The sequence below is a fragment of the Bison bison genome, unplaced genomic scaffold (genome assembly GCF_000754665.1).
Source record: "Bison bison bison isolate TAMUID 2011002044 unplaced genomic scaffold, Bison_UMD1.0 scf7180017864303, whole genome shotgun sequence".
Lineage (NCBI taxonomy): Eukaryota > Metazoa > Chordata > Mammalia > Artiodactyla > Bovidae > Bison > Bison bison.
This window is the reverse complement of record NW_011494875.1, coordinates 1906580-1931898: the sequence shown is the minus strand read 5'-3', so window position 1 is coordinate 1931898 and position 25319 is coordinate 1906580. Positions and strand designations below refer to the sequence as shown.

Below are 25319 nucleotides of genomic sequence, written 5' to 3'. Positions count from 1 at the left end.
TATTGTCAGCTTGCTTATTTAACTTATATGCAGAATACATCATGAGAAATGCCGGGCTGGATGAACCAAAGCAGGAATCAAGACTGCTGGGAGAAATATCAATAACCTCAGATATGTAGATGACACTACCCTTATAGCAGAAAGCAAAGAGGAACTAAAGAGCCTCCTGATGAAAGTGAAAGAGGAGAGTGAAAAAGTTGGCTTAAACCTCAACATTCAAAAAACGAAGATCATGACATCCAGTTCCACCACTTCATGCAAATAGATGGGAAAACAGTGGAAACAGAGACAGACTTTATTTTCTTGGGCTCCAAAATCACTGTGGACAATGACTACAGCCATGAAATTAAAAGATGCTTGCTCTTTGGAAGAAAAGCAATGACAAACCTAGACAGCATATTAAAAAGAAGAGACATTACTTTGCCAACAAAGGTCCATCTAGTCAAAGCTATGGTTTTCCCAGTAGTCATGTACAGATGTGAGAGTTGGACCATAAAGAAGGCTGAGCATCAAAAAATCGATGCTTTTGAACTGTGGTGTTGGAGAAGACTCTTGAGAGTCCCTTGGACTGCAAGGAGATCCAACCAGTCCATCCTAAAGGAGATCAGTCCTGAATTTTCATTGGAAGGACTGATGCTGAAGCTGAAACTCCAATACTTTGGCCACCTGATGCGAAGAGCTGACTCATTTGAAAAGACCCTGATGCTAGGAAAGGTTGAGGGCAGGAGGAGAAGGGGATGACAGAGGATGAGATGGTTGGATGGCATCACCAACTTAATGAAGATGAGTTTAAGTAGACTCCGGGAGTTGGTGATGGACAGGGAGGCCTGGTGTGCTGTGGTCCAAGGGGCTGTGAAGAGTCAGCCACAACTGAGCAACTGAACTGAACGACTGAACAACAACAAAACTTAACTAGCTTGTGTGTCTTTTTTAGTCGACAGAGCTTTGGCTGGGATTGAAGCCCATCTGAATTGCGCTTTTAACCTTGGTTAATCATTCCAGGTTTCTGACTTCAGATTTCTCAAGCATTCATTTCACTGGTTTCACCTGTCTTAGGCCACTGTTTTCAATTGCAGTGGTTCTCCAAGTTTGGTGTTCAGACCAGCAAAACCAGCATCATGTAGAACTTGGTTAGATATGCAAATTCTGGAGCTCCAACCTGAATTGGGACTCCAAGGCTGACAACCACAGTTCCAAACACACCCTGGACCTTGGTGGGTGGGAGAGGCTGAGAATGATCTGGGTTTTTCCATGCCACCCGCTGGATGGTCCGCCTGCGGTGTCCGTATTGGGCTCCAGGTCCACGATTCCACCCAGGCTGCTCAGTAGCGTGCCTTCTCTGGGCGGTTTCTGGAAGCGTCCTGCAGCTTGAACGGAGAGGCGCTCCCACGGGTCCCTGAACCAGACTAGTTTCTTCTCCCTCGAGAGGATAATCTAGGAGGCTGAGAGGAGCAGGCTCAGGGCAGGCTTTGGGGTAATACTGGCCTCCTTAGTTATGCAAGAGAGTGCTGCAGGCCTCCTGGGGTCATTCTGTTCCAGGGCCCTAACTGCGGCCACTCCCATACCAGCGGGGAGGGTGCCTTTTTTCTAAGGCAGCTTGGTCAGGTGACCGTGGCGGCTCTTACTTAGCCGGGGACGCGGAAGGACGAGCTTTCGGAGGCCGAGGGAGAGCGTCCAGGACGGGGGCTGCGAGGCTATGCGACCCCCGAAGCTGCCCGGGCCGGCGCTCCCGCTGCTGATCCTGGTGCTTCTGCTGCCGCCGCCGGGTTCCGCGGGCGGCCCCGCGCCCTTCGACCCGACTTGGGAGTCCCTGGACGCCCGCCAGCTACCCGCCTGGTTCGACAAGGCCAAGTTCGGCATCTTTATCCACTGGGGCGTGTTCTCCGTGCCCAGTTTCGGGAGCGAATGGTTCTGGTGAGCACGCCTCCCTCAGTCTCCTCTAATCCCGCTTTGCACCCCACTGGCCTGCAGCCAGGACCCAGACCTCCAGCCTTTGCGGGTTTGTTTGTCTCTTAGTTTCACCTCCTGCTGTTGGAGCCGCGCTTTGCATTTCCGGGTGTTACGTTTATGGTTTACTGGGTATGTGGTTGGTGCTGGGTGAACGCTGAATTTTTCCAGACACTTGATGTGGCTCTGGCTTCTCAGCTTCTTGGTAGTTGTACTTCTCAGTTGTTCTTATCACTCTGCAGCCATCGACAGAATAAAATAGCAGAAAAGTAATGGGCTTGTGTGGGGGTCGTAGGAGGAAGCTCTGGGCCTAAACCGTCCTTGTCCTTCGAACTGCAGACTCGCTCCATTGCTGTTCTGCTGCTACTTGTCAATTGTCAGTTGTTCTGCCACGAAGCAGGGTTTAAGCATAAATTCATGGGTATGTGAGACTTCTGTTCACTTGGGCATTCACTGGCTTTTTAACCTTAAAATGTTACCACATGTAGCCCAAGGAAAAATTTTAAAAATTATTCTAGAATATTAACCCTAAGAAACTCCAATTATTAACAGATCGCTATGTGAAAAGTTATGAACAAAGCTAGTGGAGGTGGTGGAATTCCAGCTGAGCTAATCCTATAAAAGATGGTGCTGTTAAAGTGCTGCACTCAATGAATCAGCAAATTTGAAAAACTCAGCAGTGGCCACAGGACTGGAAAATGTCAGTTTTCATTCCAATCCCAAAGAAGGGCAATGCCAAAGAATGTTCAAACTATCACACAATTGTGCTCATTTCACATGCTACAAGATTATGCTCAAAATCCTTTGAGCTAGATTTCAGCAGTACCTGAACCAAGAACTTGCAGATGTACAGGTTGGATTTAGAAAAGGCAGAGGAACCAGAGATCAAATTGCCAACATCCACTGGATCTCAGAGAAAGCAAGGAAATTCCAGAAAAACATCTACTTCTGCTGCATTGACTATGCTAAAGCCTTTGACTGGGTGCTTCATAGCAAACTGGAAAATTCTTAAAGAGATGGGAATACCAGACCGCCTTACCTACTTCCTGAGAAATCTGTATGCAGGTCAAGAAGCAACAGTTAGAACCAGACATGGAACAATGGATTGGTTTAAAATTGGGAAAGGAGTATGACAAGGTTGTATGTTGTCACCCTGCTTTTTAACTTATATGCAGAGTACATCATGAGAAATGCCAGACTGGATGAATCACAAACTGGAATTAAGACTGCTGGGAGAAATATCAATCTCAGATAGGCAGATGATACCACTCTAATGGCCGAAAGTGAAGAGGAACTAAAGTGCCTCTTGATGAGGGTGAAAGAGGAGAGTGAAAAAGGTGTTGAAATTCAACATTAAAAAAACTAAGATCATAGCATCTAGTCCGTTTCTGGCAAATAGATTGGGAGAAATGGAAACAGTGACAGATTTTCTTTTCTTGGGCTCCAAAATCACTGTGGACAGTGACTGCTGCCTTGAAATTAAAAGATGCTTGCTCCTTGGAAGGAAAGCTATGATAAACCTAGACAGCATATTAAAAAGCAAGAGATATCAGTTTACCAACAAAGGTCCATCTAGTCAAAACTATGGTTTTCCCAGTAGTCACGTATGGATATGAGAGTTGGACCATAAAGAAAGCTGAGTGCTGAAGAATTGATGCTTTTGAACTGTGGTGTTGGAGAAGATTCTTGAGAGTCCCTTGGATGCAAGAGATCAAACCAGTCAATCCTAAAGGAAATCAACCCTGAATATTCATTGGAAGGACTGTGGCTGAAGCTCCAATACTTTGGCCACCTAATGTGAAGAGCTGACTCATTGGAAAAGACCCTGATGCTGGGAAAGAGTGAAGGAAAAAGGAAAAGGGGGTGGCAAAGGATGAGATTGTTAGATACCATCACTGACTGAATGGACATGGATTTGAACAAACTCAGAGATAGCGAAGGTCAGGGGAGCCTGGCATGCTGCAGTCCATGGGGTTGGAAAGAGCTGGACACAACTTAGCGACTGAACAAAATGTGAAAAGTGGGCTTGCCTGGTGGCTCAGTGATAAAGAATCCCCCTGCCAGTGCAGGAGACACTGGCTCAATCCCTGGGTCAGGAAGATCCCCTGGAGAAGGAAATGGCAACCCACTCCAGTATTCTTGCCTGGAAAATCCCATGGACAGAGGAGCTTGGTGGGCTACAGTCCATGGGGTCTCAGAAAGATTTGGACACGACTTACCAATTAAACAACAGCAACAACATGTGAAAAGTGGTGCACAAAAAATTGCTCTTTAGATTTTACCTTGAGAGCCATACCTTTACAGCTTTAAGTGTCTCACATCTTTCTTGCTTAAATACTTCAGGTATGTTAAGTTCTTCAAGATAGAAATGTTACTACATATATATGTATGCATGATACACATATATACACATAAATAATATATTCCTAAGTAAGATAATAAAATAAACAATGAATATTTAAACCTATGTTATACTATATACATAATGTACAACAAATTTAATTCATACAATATATATTCCATATGACAACTATAAAAAAAACACCCAGTGTGAGAGTTGTGAATTAAGTTTTATTTGGGGCAAAATGAGGACTGTGACCTAGGAGACTGCCTCTTAGAGAGCTCTGTGGAACTGTTCTGAAGAGGTAAGGGTGGAGGTCAGTGTGTTGTTGTTGAGTTGCTAAGTTGTGTCCTACTCTTTGCGACCCCTTGGACGGTAGCCTACGTTTGTGACCCCGAATCCTCTGTCCATGGGATTTCCCAGGCAAGAATACTAGAATGGGTTGCCATTTCCTTCTCTAGGGGATCTTCCCGTCCCAGGGATCAAATCCACATCTCCTGCATTGCAGGAAGTTTCCTTACCGCTGAGCTACCAGGGAAGCCGGAGGTCAGTATATATGTCGTTTTTTGGTGAAAGGGGATATATGCAATCAGCACACATTTTGACAGAAGGTTACTGCTAGTTACAAGAAGGTCACTGCTTGTCACCAGGAACAGACGTCTCCCTTAATGATTTTAGTGCTTTTCTAGCTATGAGAAACATGCAAGAAATTGGGCTCATAAAATCTTCTGAAAATATCTGACTATCTGAAAAGCTGTTCTGACAGTTTTTCCTAATCTCCACCCTGTCCTTTCAGGGTGTGTTGAAAGTCAGCAACTACAGTGGCTAAGGACTTCATTCTTATAGAATCAGATGGCAAGTGACAATTTTTAGTTGGCTGATACAATACAGAGTATAAATTATATATTGTATTACACTGTAAGCATTTACACTATAAACACTGTACCACTTTCTATGAAGACACTGACTTTCTGCAACCAGTAACTTTTCTTATTCAGTTAGGCCAATTGATGTAAAAGAACTGCATAAGCTATGGAGTACTATTCATATGCTCTTTTGAAATCAACTTGTAAAATATGGGACTCTTTCTTTCCAAAACCTGTATTACCAAATATATTTGCTTCAGGATATTATAAATCTTTCTTTGTAAGCTTTGTGCTGTGAGGCATTTTGAATTTATTTTTGAAACGTTTCGATTAGCAAGGTGTTGCGGTCCTTTAATGGACTGGAACCTGGTGGTCTGGAGTCGACGATAAGAAAGTGAAAGAAGGAAAGAGGCTAATACTCCCTGGGTTACACAGAGAACCAATAAAGACCTAGGACAGGGCTTGTACCACTTACGTAGGCACAGGGCGCCCTCTCGAAGAGGTCTTGAAAGCCCGGGCAGGAAAGTGAGCTCGGCAGGCTTCCATGCTCCAGAGAATCAGCCAGAAAGAGAGATAGAGAAAGAGACAGAGAGAGAAGAAAAGGACACGGGGACCCAAGTCTCTGGTGGAAAAAGGGTGCTTTATTGAACTCTGTGTGAGTATATATACTGTTTTAAAAGGTAGCTTCTTCAGATAAAGATCAAAAGACCAGACTTTACAAGTTACCAAGGAAACAAGGAGTAATAGAGGTCATAAAACCAGAAGACAATCCATATCAAAGAAAGAGGGTCGTAAATAATCACTTTTACCATATGGAAAAGCTAATGAAGGAAATCCTATGCATGCATTCCATCTCATGACCTCAGTCCTGGGAGCAGCATGCCGCTCAGCTCGTTCCTGTTACCAGGAACTGATAAGGAACAGAGGGCTCAGGAGAGACAGGAAACAGTACACAGGAATCCTACTGTTAAACATTCCCTAACAGCAAGGTACATAAATTAACAGATTTCTTCATCTTTTATTGTGTGTGCTCACTCAGTCATGTCTGACTCTTTGTGACCCCATGGACCCACCAGTCTCCTCTGTTTTCATGGGATTCTCCAGGCAAGAATACTGGAGTGGGTTGCCATGCCGTCCTCTAGGGCATCTTCCCAAGCCAGGGATTGAACCCGTGTCTCTTATGCCTCCTGCATTGGCAAGCAGGTTCTGTTAACCATTAGCACCTTTGTTCACCTGGGAAGATTAGGTAAGTATACATTTGATGCTAGGAGAGGATTTGATGTTTGTTAGTTGAAACTAGTGCTCTGCACAAAACACCTAGTTTTGAGTCATCTTATTCTTTGTAATGGTTAACTTCTTGTTTTCTACAAATAAACACAAAGTTGTTTATTTTGACCTGGAACAATAAAGATAATTCTCATACAAAACAGAGTATATTTTTGATGGTCTGGAAGTGCAATAACCCTATAGAAGATTCTTAATTATCTATAGTTTCCCTTTTTATCTCCTCTAAATCTCTGATCTCACTTGATTTGACCTGGGGCAGTCAACAGCAGAGATGAGTATATTTGACTAGGCAGCTCAAAAACAAATATAAATGGTGGGCTGTTTACTGTAAGTGCTTCTTCTCATCTCTGTTACTATGAAATTTGAGAAGTGACTCTAGACTATAATAGAGAATGCAGGTTCAAATTAGATGTGCTAGGAAAAAAATAGAAATGTCTTATCTTTTAACTTTCTGACTCTCCCAGTTTCTCTTTTGCAGTTCCATTTAAAAGATAAAAATGCATCATGGATCAATTAGGATACTTTCACTTGAAGGTACAGAAAACTCAAATAAAAGATATAATAATAGGAGCTTATTACTATACATAATAAGAAATTTAGAAGTACTTGGCTCAGTGATGAAATCAAAGTCCTGGGCTCTTTGTCATCCTCAGCCTGTTGACTTGTCCTGTCATGGTGACATGATGGTGGCCAGGCATCACATCACACAGCCTTGTCCAAAGGCAGATTGTATCTCCTTCTACTAGAAAGGAGACCATTCCTAGAATCTCCCAAGTTGGCTTCCCCTCCAGTTCTACTGGCCAGCATGGGTCAGGTGTCCATGTGGTAGCTGTGATGGAAGCTGGGAAAGTATGTATCTGACTCTTGGGCAGGTAAAGAATAGTGCCTGTGACACAGTGTGTCCTTCAGCAAAGCCTTCTCAGCAGAAAGAACCTCCTGGTCATCTTTGGAGATCTAGTGCTGATTATGAATTTGTTCATCCAGTAAAAACACTCTTATGAAAGGAGTAGTGAAAGGAAGAATAAAAGATGGGTCAGAGGGGGGACTTGCATCTATTTCATGACCATGAGCTTACTGCCATGTTTATATAAAATATTTATCTAAAAATTATGCTTTGAGGATTTCCCTGGTGGTCCAATGGTGAAGACTCCGCACTCCTGGTGCAGGGGGCCCGGGTTCCATCGCTGGTCAGGGAACTAGATCCCACATGCTGCAACTAAGAGTTCGCATGCCACAACTAAAGATCCTGCATGCTGTGACTAACATCCAGGGCAGCAAAATAAATAAATAAATAGTTTTCTTTTTTTAAGTTGTGTTTTCAATGTTGTTTTCCTTCTGAAGCTCTGCTTAGGCAGTTGAGGCCCCACTGCTCAGAATAAGTGCATATAACCAGTAATCCTTGAAGACTGAGTCAGTATATTAAAATAACAGCATCTTCTTGATTTTACTGTCATTTCCTCCCCAACTTGTTCCCTGCTAGTGAATATAATACATTTATGTTATATTTTATGCACTTTGTCTTCTTTTGAAGACTTCATCATTTATGTTACAAAGGACTAATTATGTATACTCCATGTTGCAATCTAAAAGTGAAGAATTAAAAGCAAATGGGTGACTTGTTTGTTTAGAATGTTCTGGTTGATAAGCTGAGTAGAGTTCACAGAGGGATAGATGGAAGACTATGGAAGTTTTGTAAGCTTTCCTTAAGTGAAGTCAGACTCAATGGGGAAGTTAGGAAGGGAATCTTAGTAACATCTGAATAAGGGAGAATTTTAATAAAGGGAGTTATAGTTGACCCTTGAATAGCACAAGTTTGGTCTTCTTTTAGGTGTATTTTTTTTTTCAATAAATACATAATTGGCCCTCCATATTCAAGGGATTTGCATCTCTGGATTTAACCAACCTCAGATAGAAATTTTCATCTACGTTTGCTTGAATCTGCAGATGCCCAAACTGCAGATCTGGAGGGCAGGCTGTAGTATGCCATTTGATGTAAGGGACTTGAGTACTCACAGATTTTAGTATCTGCTGAGAAACATGGGACTCATTCTCTATGAATACTGAGGGATACCTATATTTCAAGTGTTCATGTGTATGCTACTTATATGCTGTTTCCTTCATCCCCCTAGGTGGTACTGGCAAAAGGAAAAGATACCAGCTTATGTGGACTTTATGAAAAATAATTACCCTCCTGATTTCACATATGAAGATTTTGGACCACTATTTACAGCAAAATTTTTTGATGCAAACCAGTGGGCAGATATTTTACAGGCTTCTGGTGCCAAATACGTTGTCTTAACTTCCAAACATCATGAAGGTGAGTAAGAACAACATCTGCAAACACTGACAGTGGTTAGAATGTGAAGTAGTTCTTTTGGGAGAAGAAACTAAAGCAAGGTCATCCACATGAAAACAGTTTTCTCTTAGGAGCAATCCTAAGTGGCTACTGACGTTTGCTTGTAATTTAAGAGATCACATGTTGCCCCAATTAAGAAGCATTAAGAAAAAGAAAAAAAGCATTAAGTATGCTGAAAGATCATAATCTCCACATATAGAAAAAAATGGAAACTGATCGCATTTTATTATATGCATATTTAACAATTTCCAAGTAACGCAAGATTTGATTAAAGCCCTTTGAAGGGGAATGTGGTTTGCAGGTCAAAGTTTACAACTGAATTGCATTCTTTCCGTTTTCTTCTCACCTCTGTAATGCATTCTGGGAAGGTACCCTGGGGATTATTTGCTATTGTCTTACATCATGACCAACATACAAGGTGGTGCTTTTGGTCAACTCTTATATGACTCAGTTGAGGAAAGTCTGTTATTGATGAAAATGACACGGGCCACCTGAAAGGAACAGGACTGCAAGGCTGTAATGATGCCCAGAAATATCAGAGATGGTGGAAGAATATCTAAAAAGAAATAGAGTGGTTGAATTACAGTTCTCCAGAGAAATAGAGCTAACAGGAAGATAGAGCTATTATAGAGGAAGTATAAGTATTATATAGGAAATAGAGCTATTATACAGGAAGTATAATATGTATAGATTTATCATAAGAAACTGGCTCATGCAACTATGGAGGCTGAGAAGTCCAGACCCAAGATAGCCAATTATATAGTTCCAGTATGAGCCCAAAGGCATCAGGAACAGGAGAGCGGATAATATAAGTACCTGTCCAAATCTAAGTTAAAAGGCAGGAGAAGACTAATGTCTCAGCTCAAAGACATACAGAGAAAACAATTTTTCTTTTTAATTAAAAAAACAAAAAACACGACTCCTTAAACTTTCCTGCTTTTTTTTTCTTTCTTTCTTTTTGGCTACAATGCACGCCATACAGGATCTTAGTTCCTTGACCAGGGATTGAACCCATGCCCCCTGCATGTGGGAAGTGGGGAGTCTTAACCACTGGACCACCAGGAAAGTCTGAAGAATTCTTTCTTAACCAGCCTTTTATTCTATTTAGGCCTTCAATGGATTGGATGAGGCCCACCACTTCGGGTGGGCAATCTGCTTTACTCAGTCTAACTATTCATATGTTAATTTCCTGTAGAAACACCTTCAGGAACATATCCTGAATGATGTTTAACCAAATTTCTGGGCACCCTGTGGCCCAGGCAAGTTAATACATAAAATGAACCATTAAAGTGATCTTACATTAATAGGATAGAATCTACCCATTATCATTCCTGTATCTACAAGATCAAGGAAACATCAGCACATTATTATTCTTCCAACAGCATGTTAATAATTAGATAATCTGGACCTCTCTGATGGTCCAGTGGTTAACAATCTGTCTGCCAATGCAGGGGATGCAGGTTCAATCCTTGGTCCGGGAAGGTCCCACATGCCTCGGGGCAACTAAGCCAGAGTTTAGAGCCCTCAAGCTGCAACTCCTGAAGCCCATGTGCCCTAGAGCTCGAGCTCCACAACAAGAGAAGTCACGTCAATGAGAAGCCTGAGTACCACGACTAGAGAGCAGCCCCTACCAGCCGCAACTAGAGAAAGGCCCGTACATAGCAACAAAGACCCAGTGCAATCAAAGATAAATAATTAGAGGATTTGTTTGCATTGGAATAAAAAAAATTGTCTCACTGTCTTCTGCAGCGGTGCGTGGGGGATTACGAGGGAAGAATGGAAACTCAAAATAAGGAATCAGGATATTTTTCCTTTTGGCCACAGTCCAGTGGCTTAATGATTTTTTTCCTGCAGGTTGAGATGGATACTTAGGACATGTTGATTTCCTGATGTCTAGAACTTCTCCAGGCTGTATGGTACAAAGTATTACTTAGCTTATTTAAAAACATAGCAAAACAACTCTTAATCATGCTGTGAGGACAAATGATGTAGCCCACATTTATACACTTTCTAGGACCATATTGTTGGAAGTTTTCATGCCTATAGAAGAGACCCTGCTGAGCCCAGTTAGGCTGGAAGACCACTGTGTGAGCTTCTGGTGGTGCTACTGAACCGAAGACCCAAAGTGGTTTTAGCACCGCCAGACATTAGGGCCTGCCAAGTTAAGACATAAGGAATAAGACTTTAAATATCACTGACAGTGCTTTGAAGCTTACTGCAAACATCTTTAGAACCGGTGTGAGCTCTTTTAAAAGTTTCTTCAAAATGAATCCAAAGAGTGTGTCCATCTTCAGTTCAGTTCAGTTCAGTCGCTCAGTCATGTCTGACTCTTTTGCGACCCCATGAACCACAGCATGCCAGGCCTCCCTGTCCATCACCAACTCCCGGAGTTCACCCAAACCTATGTCCATCGAGTCGGTGATGCCATCCAACCATCTCATCCTCTGTCATCCCCTTCTCCTCCTGCCTTCAGTCTTTCCCAGCATCAGGGTCTTTTCAAATGAGTCAGCTCTTCGCATCAGGTGGCCAAAGTATTGGAGTTTCAGCTTCAGCATCAGTCCTTCCAATGAAAATTCAGGACTGATCTCCTTTAGGATGGACTGGTTGGATCTCCTTGCAGTCCAAGGGATTCTCAAGAGTCTTCTCCAACACCACAGTTCAAAGGCATCAATTCTTCAGTGCTCAGCTTTCTTTATAGTTCAACTCTTGCATCCATACATGACCACTGGAAAAACCATAGCCTTGACTAGATGGACCTTTGTTGGCAAAGTAATGTCTCTGCTTTTTAATACTCTGTCTAGGTTGGTCATAACTTTCCTTCCAAGGAGTAAGTGTCTTTTAATTTCATAGCTGCAGTCACCATCTGCAGTGATTTTGGAGCCCAGAAAAATAAAGTCAGCCACTATTTCCACTGTTTGCTCATCAGTCTGCCATGAAGTGATGGGACCAGATGCCATGATCTTCGTTTTCTGAATGTTGAGCTTTAAGCCAACTTTTTCATTCTCCTCTTTCACATTCATCAAGAGGCTCTTTAGTTCTTCTTCACTTTCTGCCTTGGACTTGTCCTAATTTATAAAAGTAAAGTGTTACACCAAACACCTTAGGTATGTTGGTTCACAAACATTCCTTTAGATTTTAGTAGGACAGTAACAATGTATTCATGTTCCTAGATCCTAACCAAAGATTTTGAGGCTTTTATATTATTCCTTAAGTATTTCAATTTATATAGTGCTTCTATGGTTTTCATGTAGAAAAGCCAGCAATCTAAATGCAAATTCCTTTTAAAATATAAATTATTTTACAGTGCTTATGTAATGGCATTCTTCTTATCCATTTAGTTGGTAGATAATTCACTTTTAGGTAATTTAAAGCACAACATCCAAGCTTATGATTTTAGAGTAGGATGAGATTACAGATGGTGGGTACATTTCAAGTATAGAACTACTGGGGAAGAGTACCTTACCCCCACCTGGGTTAAATGAATAATGAGGGTAAAGGAGATTTACTCCTGAACATGGAGTATCAGTGTTCTATGAATCATACTATAATAAAATAATTCTAAAATCAGGGAATATACTCTTTGATTTAGAAGACAGGAATCATGCAGGAGTGCATCTATGGTTCTTCCCTGTAAGTGGTCACAGTCATTGTTAGAATGGTGGATGTGGAAGATGTTCCCATCTCAGCTATGATCTGCTAATGTTGATTGTGATTTTGTACTAGACCCTGTGCTAGACATTGGCTGAGGATATACAGGGAACACTGCAGACATGACACTGTCCCTCCAGGAGCTTATCATCTAAGAGGGAGAAAGGTCAGACTATACAGACCTTATTTTCTTGGGCTCCAAAATCACTGGCAACCCACTCCAAAAGCTATGGTTTTTCCAGTAGTCATGTATGGATGTGAGAGTTGGACCATAAAGAAGACTGAGCGCCGAAGAATTGATGCTTTCAAATTGTTGTGCTGTAGAAGACTCTTGAGAGTCCCTTGAACTGCAAGGAGATCAAACCAGTCAATCCTAAAGGAAATCAGTCCTGAATATTCATTGGAAGGACTGATGCTGAAGCTCCAGTATTCTGACCACCTGATGTGAAGAGCTGACTGATTGGAAAAGACTGTGATGCTGGAAAAGATTGAAAGCAAAAGGAGAAGGGGATGACAGAGGATGAGATGGCTAGATAACATCACTGATTTAATGGACACAAATCTGAGCAAACTTCGGGAGATAATGGAAGTTCTCATCCGGTAGTCCGTGGGGGTCACAAAGAGTTGGACACGATGTAGCCACTGAACAACAACAACAGTGGAGTACCCTGAGAAGTACTTTAAAAAATCTTGGTTCTACTTTGTTTAAATTCTCATTTGTTAGTTACCTCCCTGGTGGCTAACACTCAGTGCTCTCAATGCAGGGAAACCAGGTTTGATCCCTGGTCAGGGAACTAGAGCCCACATGCCATAACTAAGAGTTTGCACGCTGCAACTAAGCATTCCTGCATGCCGCGACTAAGGCCCTGTGCAGCCAAATATATACATAAAAATATGTTTTAAATTCTCATTTGTTTCTTGCATGAAAGCAAAATATATACTAAGGAAAAAAATGGTCATAAAACATGTTCGTAGAAACTGATTTATATGTCACGTGTACTGCCTTTATAACTTGGTGTTGGTATGGGTGCACATTTACTAGAACAGAGTTGATATGCTTACAGAGGCTTTTAATATAATGTTTCAGGCTTCACCTTGTGGGGCTCAGAGTACTCGTGGAACTGGAACGCAGTAGACGTGGGGCCGAAGAGGGATATCATCAAGGAACTTGCAGTTGCGGTTAGGAACAGGACTGACCTGCGCTTCGGGCTGTACTACTCCCTTTTTGAGTGGTTTCATCCGCTCTTCCTTGAGGATGAATCCAGCTTGTTCCAGAAACGACAATATCCAGTGTCTAAGATGCTGCCTGAGCTCTACGAGTTAGTGAACAAGTATCAGCCAGAGGTGCTATGGGCAGATGGCGATGGAGGGGCCCCAGATACCTACTGGAAAAGCTTAGACTTCCTAGCCTGGTTGTACAATGAGAGGTGTGTGTGCTACTAGACTTCTGTCGTGACATTCCTAATACCTGTATAACATTAGTTCTTGCTTCTTGAAATATTCCCCTTCAGGCTTATTTGTGACATGGGGAGAAAATCATTATAAATAATGCATATTAGATATATCAATATTTACTCAAAATATCAAGAGTTACAAGAACACTGGAATATTCTTAACAAGAATTAGTTAGCAAGAATACTGGAGTGGGTTGCCATTTCCTTCTCCAGGGGATCTTCCTGATCCAGGAATTGAACCCGTGTCGCCTGCACTGGCAAGTGGATTCTTTACCATTGAGCCACCTGGGAAGCCCTGAGTTACAAATCAGGAGTCAAATATAGCTCAACAGTCTGATTTTGAATTGATACTAAAAAAAAAAAATTACAGCATCAAGAATTCTGAAGACTAATTTTGTAGGTCCCCCATTTTCATCACCTCTCTGGGCAATGCTGTTTATCCATCACTGTTTCTCATGCTGTGCTTTTCAGTTCCTCTCATTGCTTCTTCACATCCTCTTTCCTTTGATAATCTTTGCTGCTTGGATGTCACCCTTGTCTGTCTCCTCTTTTCCTTCATCGTCAGCATTTCACCTCTTCCTGTTCTTTCCTTTTGTTTTCTAGCATGTTCCAGGCTGCCCCATTAGAACAGGGAGTTCTGACTAAGCTCCTCTATAAGGCTCACACTATATGGACCAAATTGCTATCTGTATCTCGAAGGTACTTGGTATTGTGCTGTGAAGTTAGGGAGAGTCCTGCTAGTGTTCTCTGGGCCCACAGAGGATGCACAGACAAATCCTCTGGAGAGCTCTTGGTACATAACTGCAGTTTCTCTAGGTACTCCTTTCCAAAAGGACATACTGGGAGTCCTCCACTTCAGTTTGTGAACCAAAACAATCCCGTCTAAATGGAGAAGTGCAGGAGGTACCACCTGCTATGATGAATAATGTTGTGGGAATATTTTATGCCACAGGGAATTCCATCCATAACAGTCAGCTTTGCTGAGATCTTTCAATATTAGGCACAATTATAAGAGAAAGAGACTAGGGGAGAACGTTTAAATAATAGTAAGACTCTTTGAAATGCTGCGTGTGCTGGGCATACATAGGTGTTTTACATAGATTGCGTCAGTCGCTTAGTCCTGTCTGACTCTTTGTGACCCCATGGACTGTAGCCCACCAGGCTCCTCTGTCCTTGGGAATCTCCAGGCAAGAATACTGGAGTGGGTAGCCATTCCCTCTTCTAGGGGATCTTCCCAACCCAGGGATGGAACCTGTGTCTCCTGCGGTGGCAGGAGGATTCCTTACTGTCTGAACCACCAGGGAAGCCCAAGTTCTGTTCTAATAACAGGTGAAGAAATTGATTATTCAGAGGAATTAGGTAATTTGCTCTAGGACACGGAGCTTAGCAAGTAACAGGCTAGGACTACAACTTCCTCAGGTCTAGCTTACTTCAAAATCATGGGGTTTGTATTATATTCGACTATGGTTATTTTCTAAGAGTGGATTTCAGTCAGACCTCTTTTCAGTGACGTTGCTTTTGTGTAAATTTTTTTTATCATCCTTTTCATTTCAGCCCAGTTCGGGACACAGTGGTCACCAATGACCGTTGGGGAGCTGGTAGCATTTGTAAGCATGGTGGCTACTATACGTGTAGTGACCGTTATAACCCAGGACATCTTTTGCCACATAAATGGGAAAACTGCATGACAATAGACAAGTTTTCCTGGGGCTACAGGAGGAATGCTGGAATCGCTGACTATCTCACAATTGAAGAATTGGTGAAGGTACAGTAAAATGTCTAATGACCATTACAGTAATATTCATAATAGTGTACACGTGTAAGAATTGTGTTTTCTAAGCTGTATGACTCAACGGCCTGTAAACACAGGACATGACTCTTTTTTTTCTATGTGTATTCTCTTAGATAGTGATTAATGATGGAATTGTTTTCTTCCTCTAAGAACTATATTCTTAATTTTTAAGCAACTTGTACAAACAGTTTCATGTGGAGGAAATCTCTTGATGAATATTGGACCCACACAAGATGGCACCATTTCTGCAATTTTTAAGGAGCGATTGAAGCAAATGGGAATCTGGCTAAAAGTCAATGGAGAAGCCATCTATGAAACCTATGCTTGGAGATCCCAGAATGATACTGTCACCCCAGACGTATGGTAAGTACTATTTGGTAGAAGAAGGCATTTAACATTTCTCAGAGATAAAGAGAACAGTATAATAAAGAGGAAATTGGATGAATGCCCACCTATACAAAATATTTTATTTACTTAAAATCAGCGTAAACACTTAATTATTTATCAAGTTGAGCTGAAATAATTGCTAGATTCCTTCTAACAGTGGATAAATTTTAGGGAGAAATAAAATTTCTTACAAAATTGTAGGTAATTTAGAAAAATGAAAAAAAAAAAAAAAGTGCTGAGTGGTTAATCCAAAAGAGACTTTTGGTTTAGTCAGGTAAATTCTAACTTTTGCAGGTGTTACATCTCATCAAATTAGCAGGAGGTGCCATAGGGCAGGAAAAATATATTCTAATAAATCTAAACCTGAACTTTCTTTAAAATTAATTGTCTCAACTGGCTAAATTTTAACTAGTATCTCCTGTAAAAGCATATGGTGGTTTCTGATGTAGGATCTTAACATACGCAAATAAGAGTAGTTCTCCCTGGTGGCTCAGACTAAAGAATTCCCCTGCAATTCAGGAGACCTGAGTTTGATCCCTGGGTTGGGAAGATCCCCTGGAGGAGGGCTTGGCAACCCACTCCAGTATTCTTGCCTGGAGAATCCCATGGACAGAGGAGCCTGGCAGGCTGCAGTCCATGGGGTCACAAAGAGCCGGACACAATTGAGCAATTAAGCACAGCACAGTATTGGTGAAGCTCTAAAGTTCACTTGTGTTACCACCAAAGCGAGTACAGCCTGGTCAAGCATATACCAAAGATTAGACTAAATACTCTTCTTTGAATTTATGACTTCAATTGTCAATTCACCGAAGAAAATAAAGCAAGGCAGTCTACACAGAAGCAGCTGACTGTAAAATTTTAGAATACTGGATCTGGGAGAAGCCATAATGAGAACTCAGCACCAATCTTTCATTTTATAGAAGCTAGTTTTAAATTTGGTTTTAGAATTTGCTTCTGTGTTTATATTTGACTATGAGGGTGTCTGATCTGGAACTTGACAATTATTAAGCATTATTCCATTAAGTTTTCTTTCAATAAGTAAAGATAAAAGTCAAACTACTTAACACTCCCTATAAGGCTGTTGCCTGGCTCCACTGCACTGAGCCCAGGTGGCCACTCTCCCTGCCTCATCAGTGGAGCTCTCTCCCCACAGGTTCGTGTGTGTTTCCCCTCCTTGCTGCATCTTTAGATGGCTATCTAAGACTCCCAAGGCCATCTTTGAAATCCTTTGAGTTTAAGCCCTGGCTCACTGTTGCTGTCCCCAGAAGTTAATGTTAGTTGCTCAGTTGTGTCCAACTCTTTGCAACCCCATGGACTTAGCCCACCAGGCTCCTCTGTCCATAGGATTCTCCAGACAAGAATACTGGAGTGGGTTGCCAGAACTACTCTTCATATAATTCTGACTGTGTATATTCACAGCTCTTCTAATTTGCTGGCCCCTCAGTTCTTGGGCTTCCCGAGTGATGCTAGTGGTAAAGAACTCACCTGCCATGCAGGAGACTTAAGAGATGCAGGTTCGATCCCTGGGTTGGGAAGATCCCCTAGGGGAGGGTATGGCAACCCACTCCAGTATTCTTGCTTGGACCATCCCATGGACAGAGGAGCCTGGCAAGCTATAGTCCATAGGGTTGCACAGAGCTGGACACGACTGAAGCGACTTAGCAGGCATGCAGTTCTTGTAGTTCCTTCTTTCTAGGGATCCTGTCCCCTTCTTTTGGTCGTACCTTAGACCTCGCATTTTCAGTATTTGTACTCCTTTCATGATCTCAGTCTGAATCATCCCACTAAGTCCTTCCTCTTGTATTTCAGTTCACTTCAGCTTCCAAATGGCTCTTTAGAGAGAGTGGAGGTTGAAACAATCATTCATGGCCAGTGATTTAATCAATAGTGATTAATGAGGCCACCATAAAAAACCTAAAGAATGGGGTTCAGAGAGCTTCTGGATTGGTGGCAGTGTTGGGAGAACAGGGCACCTGGGGAGGGTGTGGAAGCCCCCTGCCCCTCCCCACATACCTTGTCCTGTGCGTCTTTTCCATCTGGCTGTTCCTGAGATACATCCTTTTATAATAGACCTGTAATCCAGGAAGTAGAATTCTGAGAGCTGCTCTAGCAAATTAGCTGAACTCAAGGAGGGGTTGTAGGAACCTCCAGTCTATAGCCTGTGGGTCAGAAGCCCACATGACAATCTGGACACGTGACTGCTATCTAAATTTGGGGAGGGGGCAGTCTGGTAGGAATAAACCCTGACCCTTTGGAATGTGACACTGCCTCTGGGTAGATGGTGTCAGAATGGAGTCGAACTATAGGACGCCTAGCTGGTGCCTGAGAACTGCCTGGTGATGCGGGAACTTCTCCCCCATACCACACACTACTCTGGGATTGCGGTCAGAATCCTTTGGGGTGCTTTTTATTGCTACCATGGGGCTATTTTTTCTTCCCTCTATTAAAGAAAACATGGGTAAATATTTACTAACTGGAGGTATCTCTGGAAGATAATTCTGAACCTGACCCATAAATAATGAAAAATATTACTATGCATTTTTTTTTCTTAACCAGGTACACATCCAAACCTAAAGATAAGTTGGTCTATGCCATGTTTCTCAAATGGCCCATATCAGGACAGCTCTTTCTTGCTCAGCCCAAAGCTACTCTGGGGGCAACAAAGGTAAGAGGGAATTTTGTCTTTATTGTTCCTTTAAATTGCTGACTTTAACACCCTGAGGAAGACATTAACTTTTAACTTCAAGGTGAGCCATATATGTATTCCATTTACGTCTCATGATAGTAATTTTAAAATGAGCTTTATCAATGGCAATGTTTGGTAAAAGCTGTTGAAAATTTTGTTTCATTCCCCAGAAAACCAAGCCTATAAAACAGTTACATCATCTCCATGCTTATCAAAATATCTTATCCACAGTCATGCTGTGTTGTTCAGATTCAGTTCAGCTCAGTTCAGTCACTCAGTCGTGTCCGACTCTTTGCGACCCCATGAATCGCAGCACGCCAGGCCTCCCTGTCCATCACCAACTCCTGGAGTTCACTCAGACTCACGTCCATCGAGTCGGTGATGCCATCCAGCCATCTCATCCTCTGTCATCCCCTTCTCCTCCTGCCCCCATCCCTCCCAGCATGAGTCTTTTTCAATGAGTCAACTCTTCGCATGAGGTGGCCAAAGTATTGGAGCTTCAGCTTTAGCATCATTCCTTCCAAAGAACACCCAGGGCTTATCTCCTTCAGAATGGACTGGTTGGATCTCCTTGCAGTCCAAGGGACTCTCACTGCATGCATCCAAAAATGATTTTTTTCATGACTGGAGTTCAGATTCTTCCTCTGACATCTCACCCCAGAACACATCTGAATAAATGTAAGATGTCATGGCCCTACTATTTTAAGTTCTTAAAAAACTTGGAGGTTAAAGGTTAACCTTCCCTGCTGGCTCAGCAGTAAAGAATCTGCCTGCCATGCAAGAGATGTGGGTTCAACTGAGAGTTTGACTCCTGGGTTGGGAATAGCCTTTGGAGGAGGAAACGGCAACGCACTCCAGTATTTTTTGCCTAGGAAATTCCATGGACAGAGGAGCCTGGTGGGCTACAATCCATGAGGTTGCAAAGAGTCAGACAGGACTAAGCGACTAAACAATAATAACAAAAGGTTAATCTAACAGTTGTGGCCATCAGCTCTGGCAATGAGTTCATTTTAATATATTTTATAACTTATTTGTAAGAAAATAAAAGTTTTCTGGGAGATGAATTGTCCAAATTCTTCTCCTTAAACCATTTTTCCATGTTTCATTTCTAACACTTGTGGCTGATCTGGCAGAAAAGGAAACAAAGAGTTCAAATCTGTTTTTTTTTTTTTTTTCAAATCTTTTGTTTAACTGCAGCTTAGAGGCCTGGGCATAACATTACCTTCTTATTTTATCTACGTTCTCTTTGTTGTTGTTGAGTCGCTCAGTCATGTCCGTCTCTTTTGCAACCCCACAGACTGTAGCCCACCAGGTTCCTCTGTCCATGGGATTTTCCAGGCAAAATACTGGAGTGGGTTGCCATTTCCTTCTCCATGGGATTTTCCAGGCAAAATACTGGAGTGGGTTGCCATTTCCTTCTCCAAGGGATCTTTCCAACCCAGAGATCAAACCAGCTTCTCCTGTACTGCAGGCACATTCTTTACTGCTGAGCCACCAGGGAAGCTTTGGCCACTCTTAATACTGTTATTTGAAAGTCCGCGGGTTTTGTTTTTGTATTATTCTACACGGTAAACAAAGTTTTCTGGTTCAAAATAACCACAAATATATAGAAAACTACTTACTTAAATTCATTTTGTGTAAGACTAAGGATATAGAACAGTTACAGTAATAATAGATCGCACGTATGTACTACTGATGAGTGGAGGTCACTGGGCCGTCTGGGGAGGGAGGGTGGCTGGATAAGGGAGGTGAGCCTCTCCTTGAACATCCTGTGTCACAGCCAGGCAGGCCTTAGTTGTGCACATTGGTTCAAGAGTCATTTTCTCTCCTCTGACACTATTCAGTCTATATGATTCTTCCTCAAATCCTGCACACTTTCAAGAGTAAGAAAGGAGCAAGAGAGATATATACATGCATTTGGATCATAAATTAAAGCAGTAAAACAATAAATTAAATTATAAATTAATAAAATAAATTAAAGCAGTAAAATCATAAGTAAAAACAATGAATCTCCTGTCTACATTGCTCTTTAAAAAATGTCAACTGCTTCTTCCCAATACAGTGAGGAAGTCAGAGACATATATGGAGACATTTATGTGTATGTTTTAAATTTCAGGTTAAACTCCTGGGACATGGACAGCCCCTTCACTGGACACCTTTGAAGGAAAATGGCATTAAGGTAGACCTGCCTCAGCTAACCATTCATCAGATGCCCTGCCAGTGGGGCTGGGCTCTAGCACTAACTAATGTGACCTGATCTGCAGTAGAGTGCTTAGTCTTATATCTAAGACTGGAATGTATATCAAGTTTCTGTAATTATAGCACAAGGAGAAAGCAAATGTAAAATTGGCCAAGAATTTCCTAAATTACCCACATAACTTTTAACTGTCCAATGCACTCTGCTATGTCTCTTCACACTGAATTTATTCCCATGTGTGAATCAGAGGTGGGGATCTTTGTTGTAGTGAGAAATTGGTGGTGGTAAGGACTGAATCATGTCTAATGCCAAATTCACATTTTGAAACTCTAAGCCTCAATGGGGCTTCCCTGGTGGCTCAGCGGTAAAGAATCCACCTGAAATGCACGGGACATGAGTTTGATCCCCGAGCTGGGAAGATCCCCTGGAGAAGGATGGGATTTGGAGATGTTAAAGAAGTAACTAAGGTTAAATGAAGTCATCAGGGTGGGACCTTAATCTAATATGACTGGAGTCATAAGAAGAGGAAGAACACGGATGGAAGCACACAGAGGAAAGACCATTTAAGGACACTGTGGGAAGGCGGCCAACTGCAAGCCAAGGAGAGACCTTAAGAGAAACCAAACCTGCTGAAACCTTGGGCTTTCAGCCTGCAGAACTGTGAGAAAATAAGTTACTGTGGTTCAAGCACCCTGTCTGTGGTATTTATGACAACTCTAGCAGACTAATAAGGGCGTCCCAGGTGGCTCAGTGGTGAAGAATCCACCTGCCGAAGTGGGAGATGCTGGTTCAGTCCCTAGGTTGAGAAGATCCCCTGGGGGAGGGAATGGCTACCCACTCCAGTATTCTTGCCTGGGAAATTTCATGGACAGAGGAGCCTGGCAGGCTACGGCCCATGGAGTTGCAAAAGAGTCAGACACAACTTAGTGGCTAAACAACAACAACAAAGACTAACACAGGGTCATAGGTATGTAATAAACTGGACTTAATGCTTATGCTTACAGTAACTGTCTTTTTATAAAAAAATTTTTGTCTTTTTCCTTCATGGTAATAAAACTGATATATTTACTATAGATATTTAAAAATATACAGAAATGCCTAAAGACAAAATCACTAAGGTCACCATTATTAATATTTTAGTATTTATTCTTCCAGGGGTTTTTTTGGGTGGAGGCAGGTGAGGGTATAGGATTGGAGGTGTGGGCTTATTTTGTAGGTGGGCTAATTTGAGGTCCAATTTAAATGAGTTTTTTTCCCCTGTATTTATTTGCCTTTAAGCAATTTGAAGTTGAAAACCTTTCTGAAAATTATTGTGTATTCAGATTTTCCCTAAGAATGACGCAAAATACTGATACTGATGTAAATTTAAAGAAACACTGATTAAAGAACTCACTTCCCTTAATAAAAGATGTTCCACAAAGTTAGATATTTAACTGAAGTGCTATAGGCTCCATTTTGTTACGTTAATCAAATGCAGATATCTCATTGTTCCCTGTAGACACTTCAAGTAGAGAGGGAAGTAAAACACTATTCATATTTATTTTCTAAAATCATCTTGAAGTTGAAAATATTAAAAAAAAATTCATTGCTGAAGTTTCTATAACTACCAAAATTTTAAAACCATTCTAAAGTATTGACATGAATAAGTACTTTAAGAGTTCTGAATCCCAATTTCCATTTTATTAGAGGTCCAGTAAGGACAAAATTACATGATCCCCAACACTAGATTAAGAAAAAACAAAAAAAGGGAAAAAGCTCTGAGTTAGAAGAATCTTAAAAGTGAGGTCATCTGAAGCAACTCGTTTTGAGATGAAAATCTGTCAGTCATTTAAATCTCTACCTTGTCCACAATGACCTTTACAAATAGAGAATATAGGGGGAAAATGGAGGTATATGGCAACCCACTCCAGTGTTCTTGCCTGGAGAATCCCAGGGATGGAGAAGCCTGGTAGGCTGCAGTCCATGGGGTCGCACAGAGTTGGACACGACTGAAGCGACTTGGCAGCAGCAGTAGCAAGTAAATTATAATTAGATATAGGGTTTAGTTAATGGGTAGCTATGAGTAAGCTGAATGATAAAATACAGATCAGCATTCAGAGGTGCTGTTAAAAAGCTTTGCTAATAACCATATATTATATATGGAACAGAATGAGACATCAAATTTAACGTATATCTTGCTTATATGTGAAGTATACTGTAAGTGGGACTTGTAACAAGGATTTTAAAACAGTCCATTAAATTCTTAGTATTATCATTGGTATGAAGGGCAAGAATTATAGTAAGGCTAATTAAAAATCAGATCTCTCATTACTTAGTTTAAGCCAATAGTTCTATTAGGTAGTTAGAATAGGAAACAGGAGTCCAGAATGGTGGTGGCTAAAAGACAAGAAAGAGAAAAGCCCGTGAAAATAGAATAAAGGAAGGTCCAAGGATCAGAGTGAGGACCTCAGGTAGAACAAACAACACTCCTGGCTAGCCCAATTTGCATAGGGCAGGCCCAGGGGGAGAAAAAAACATATAAAAAGAGGAGCCAAAGGGCTGGGGGTCTCTCTCTCAATCCTGCATGCTGGGGTGCGCTTCTCTTCACGTCTTTGGGTCGACATGCCCTCATGCCTCAAAGATGGATTTTCCTGCTATTATCTAAATAAAATAGAACTGTAACATGGAGCTGTAGCACTGATTTGTCTAAGAACTATAACATGGTCCGTTCGAGACCTGAGAGCTATAACATGGTCTATCCAAGACCCGAGAGCTGTGACACGCTGAGGGCTTTAATATCCATCACTCCAAATCTTTGTTGTGACGAGACAGAACCGAGGAGCATACACTCGGCCAACAGTTCTTATCCCCCACAACTGATTCTTTTCCCAGAGTTATTATATAGGCAAAAAATTGACTTGTTTTAAATTTCAGTAACAATGGATTTTTCTTTAATAATGAGAGAAATATTGAAGGCAAGCAAAACTAGATTGTTAGACTTGATATCACTTTAATAAAATTTTATCTTATTTTCTTATGAGTGCCATATTGAAACAACACAATTACTTTAAAAATTCAGACTAATCAAATAAATGTGGATTAGGGCAACAGAAAACAAGACACATATTTTGCTTGCTGTTCATTTTTTATTTTGTAGGTAAAAGACTGGGTCAGATAAAAACCTTCCTAACTTGCAAACAAACAATTGTTCATATCGAATTTTTATATATACACAGTAACAAACATATTTATACAAGTTTGAAGGAGAAAGTATAATTGTTTTAAGTAATCTCCATTTAACCAACTCACTAGAGTAACGGATGCTCTCCATTTTCTTGGAAAAGAATACTAATTGACGCCTGGGCAAGATGCAGGCTTTCAGTTAGCAGGCTTCTGTCTGGCACGTGCTTCACCTCGGTTTCCACTTGCTGCAATCAATTTGAAAGTGAAAAGTGAAAGTGGCTTAGCTGTGTCTGACTCTTTGCAATTCCATGAACTGTAACTTACCAGGCTCCTCTGTCCATGGAATTCTCCAGGTAAGAATACTGGACTGAGTTGCCAATTCCTTCTCCAGGGGATCTTCCCGACCCAGGGGTTGAACCTGGGTCTCCTGCATTGCAGGCAATTCTTTACCGTTTGAACCACCAGTAAAGCCCATGTCACAGGATATGTTTACCACCAGTTAGCTGAGTTTGTTACTGCAGTGGGTTGAATAGTACTCCCCAATAAATCATACCTACTCAAAAGCTCTCAAAAACTACTCAGAAGGCTTCTCTGATAGCTTAGTTGGTAAAGAATCCACCTGCAATGCAGGAGACCCTGGTTTGACTCCTGGCTTGGGAAGATCTGCTGGAGAAGGGATAGGTGGCCCACTCCAGTTTTCTTGGGCTTCCCCTGTGGCTCATCTGGTAAAGAATCTGCCTGCAATGTGGGAGACCTGAGTTCAATCCCTGGGTTGGGAAGATCCCCTGGAGAAGTGAAAGGCTACCCACTCCAGTATTCTAGCCTGGAGAATTCCATGGACTGTATAGTCCATGGGGTCACAAAGAGTTGGATACGACTAAGTGACCTTCACTTTCACTCAAAAGCTCAGAATGTGATCTTACTTAGAATCAGTGTTTTTGCACATGCAATTAAGAATTAAGGTGAGTTCTGAGGTAAGATCATAGTGGATGTGGGGTCACAAATATGTAGATGACCACATGAAGACAGGCAGAGACTGGAGTTATGATGCTGAAAGTCAAGGAATATGTGGGGCCATCAGAAGCAAGAAGAGTCAAGGAAGGTTGGAAGGATTCTTCCTGGGAGTGCAGAGGGTACATGGCCCTGCTGACACCTTAATTTTGGGTTTCTAAGCACCAGAATGGTGAGAGAATCAA

General features: G+C 41.7%; 1 protein-coding gene across 1 annotated transcript; it reads left to right on the top strand.

The window, feature by feature from the left end:
- The first annotated feature begins 1530 nt into the window (after positions 1–1530).
- Positions 1531–22394, top strand: FUCA2 (fucosidase, alpha-L- 2, plasma). Its single transcript, XM_010851466.1, has 7 exons — positions 1531–1914; positions 8571–8758; positions 13533–13872; positions 15454–15664; positions 15864–16054; positions 18635–18743; positions 20881–22394. The coding sequence occupies exons 1-7, from the start codon at positions 1697–1699 to the stop codon at positions 21019–21021; spliced, it is 1398 nt and encodes a 465-aa protein (XP_010849768.1). The 5' UTR covers positions 1531–1696; the 3' UTR covers positions 21022–22394.
- Positions 22395–25319: the final 2925 nt, after the last annotated feature.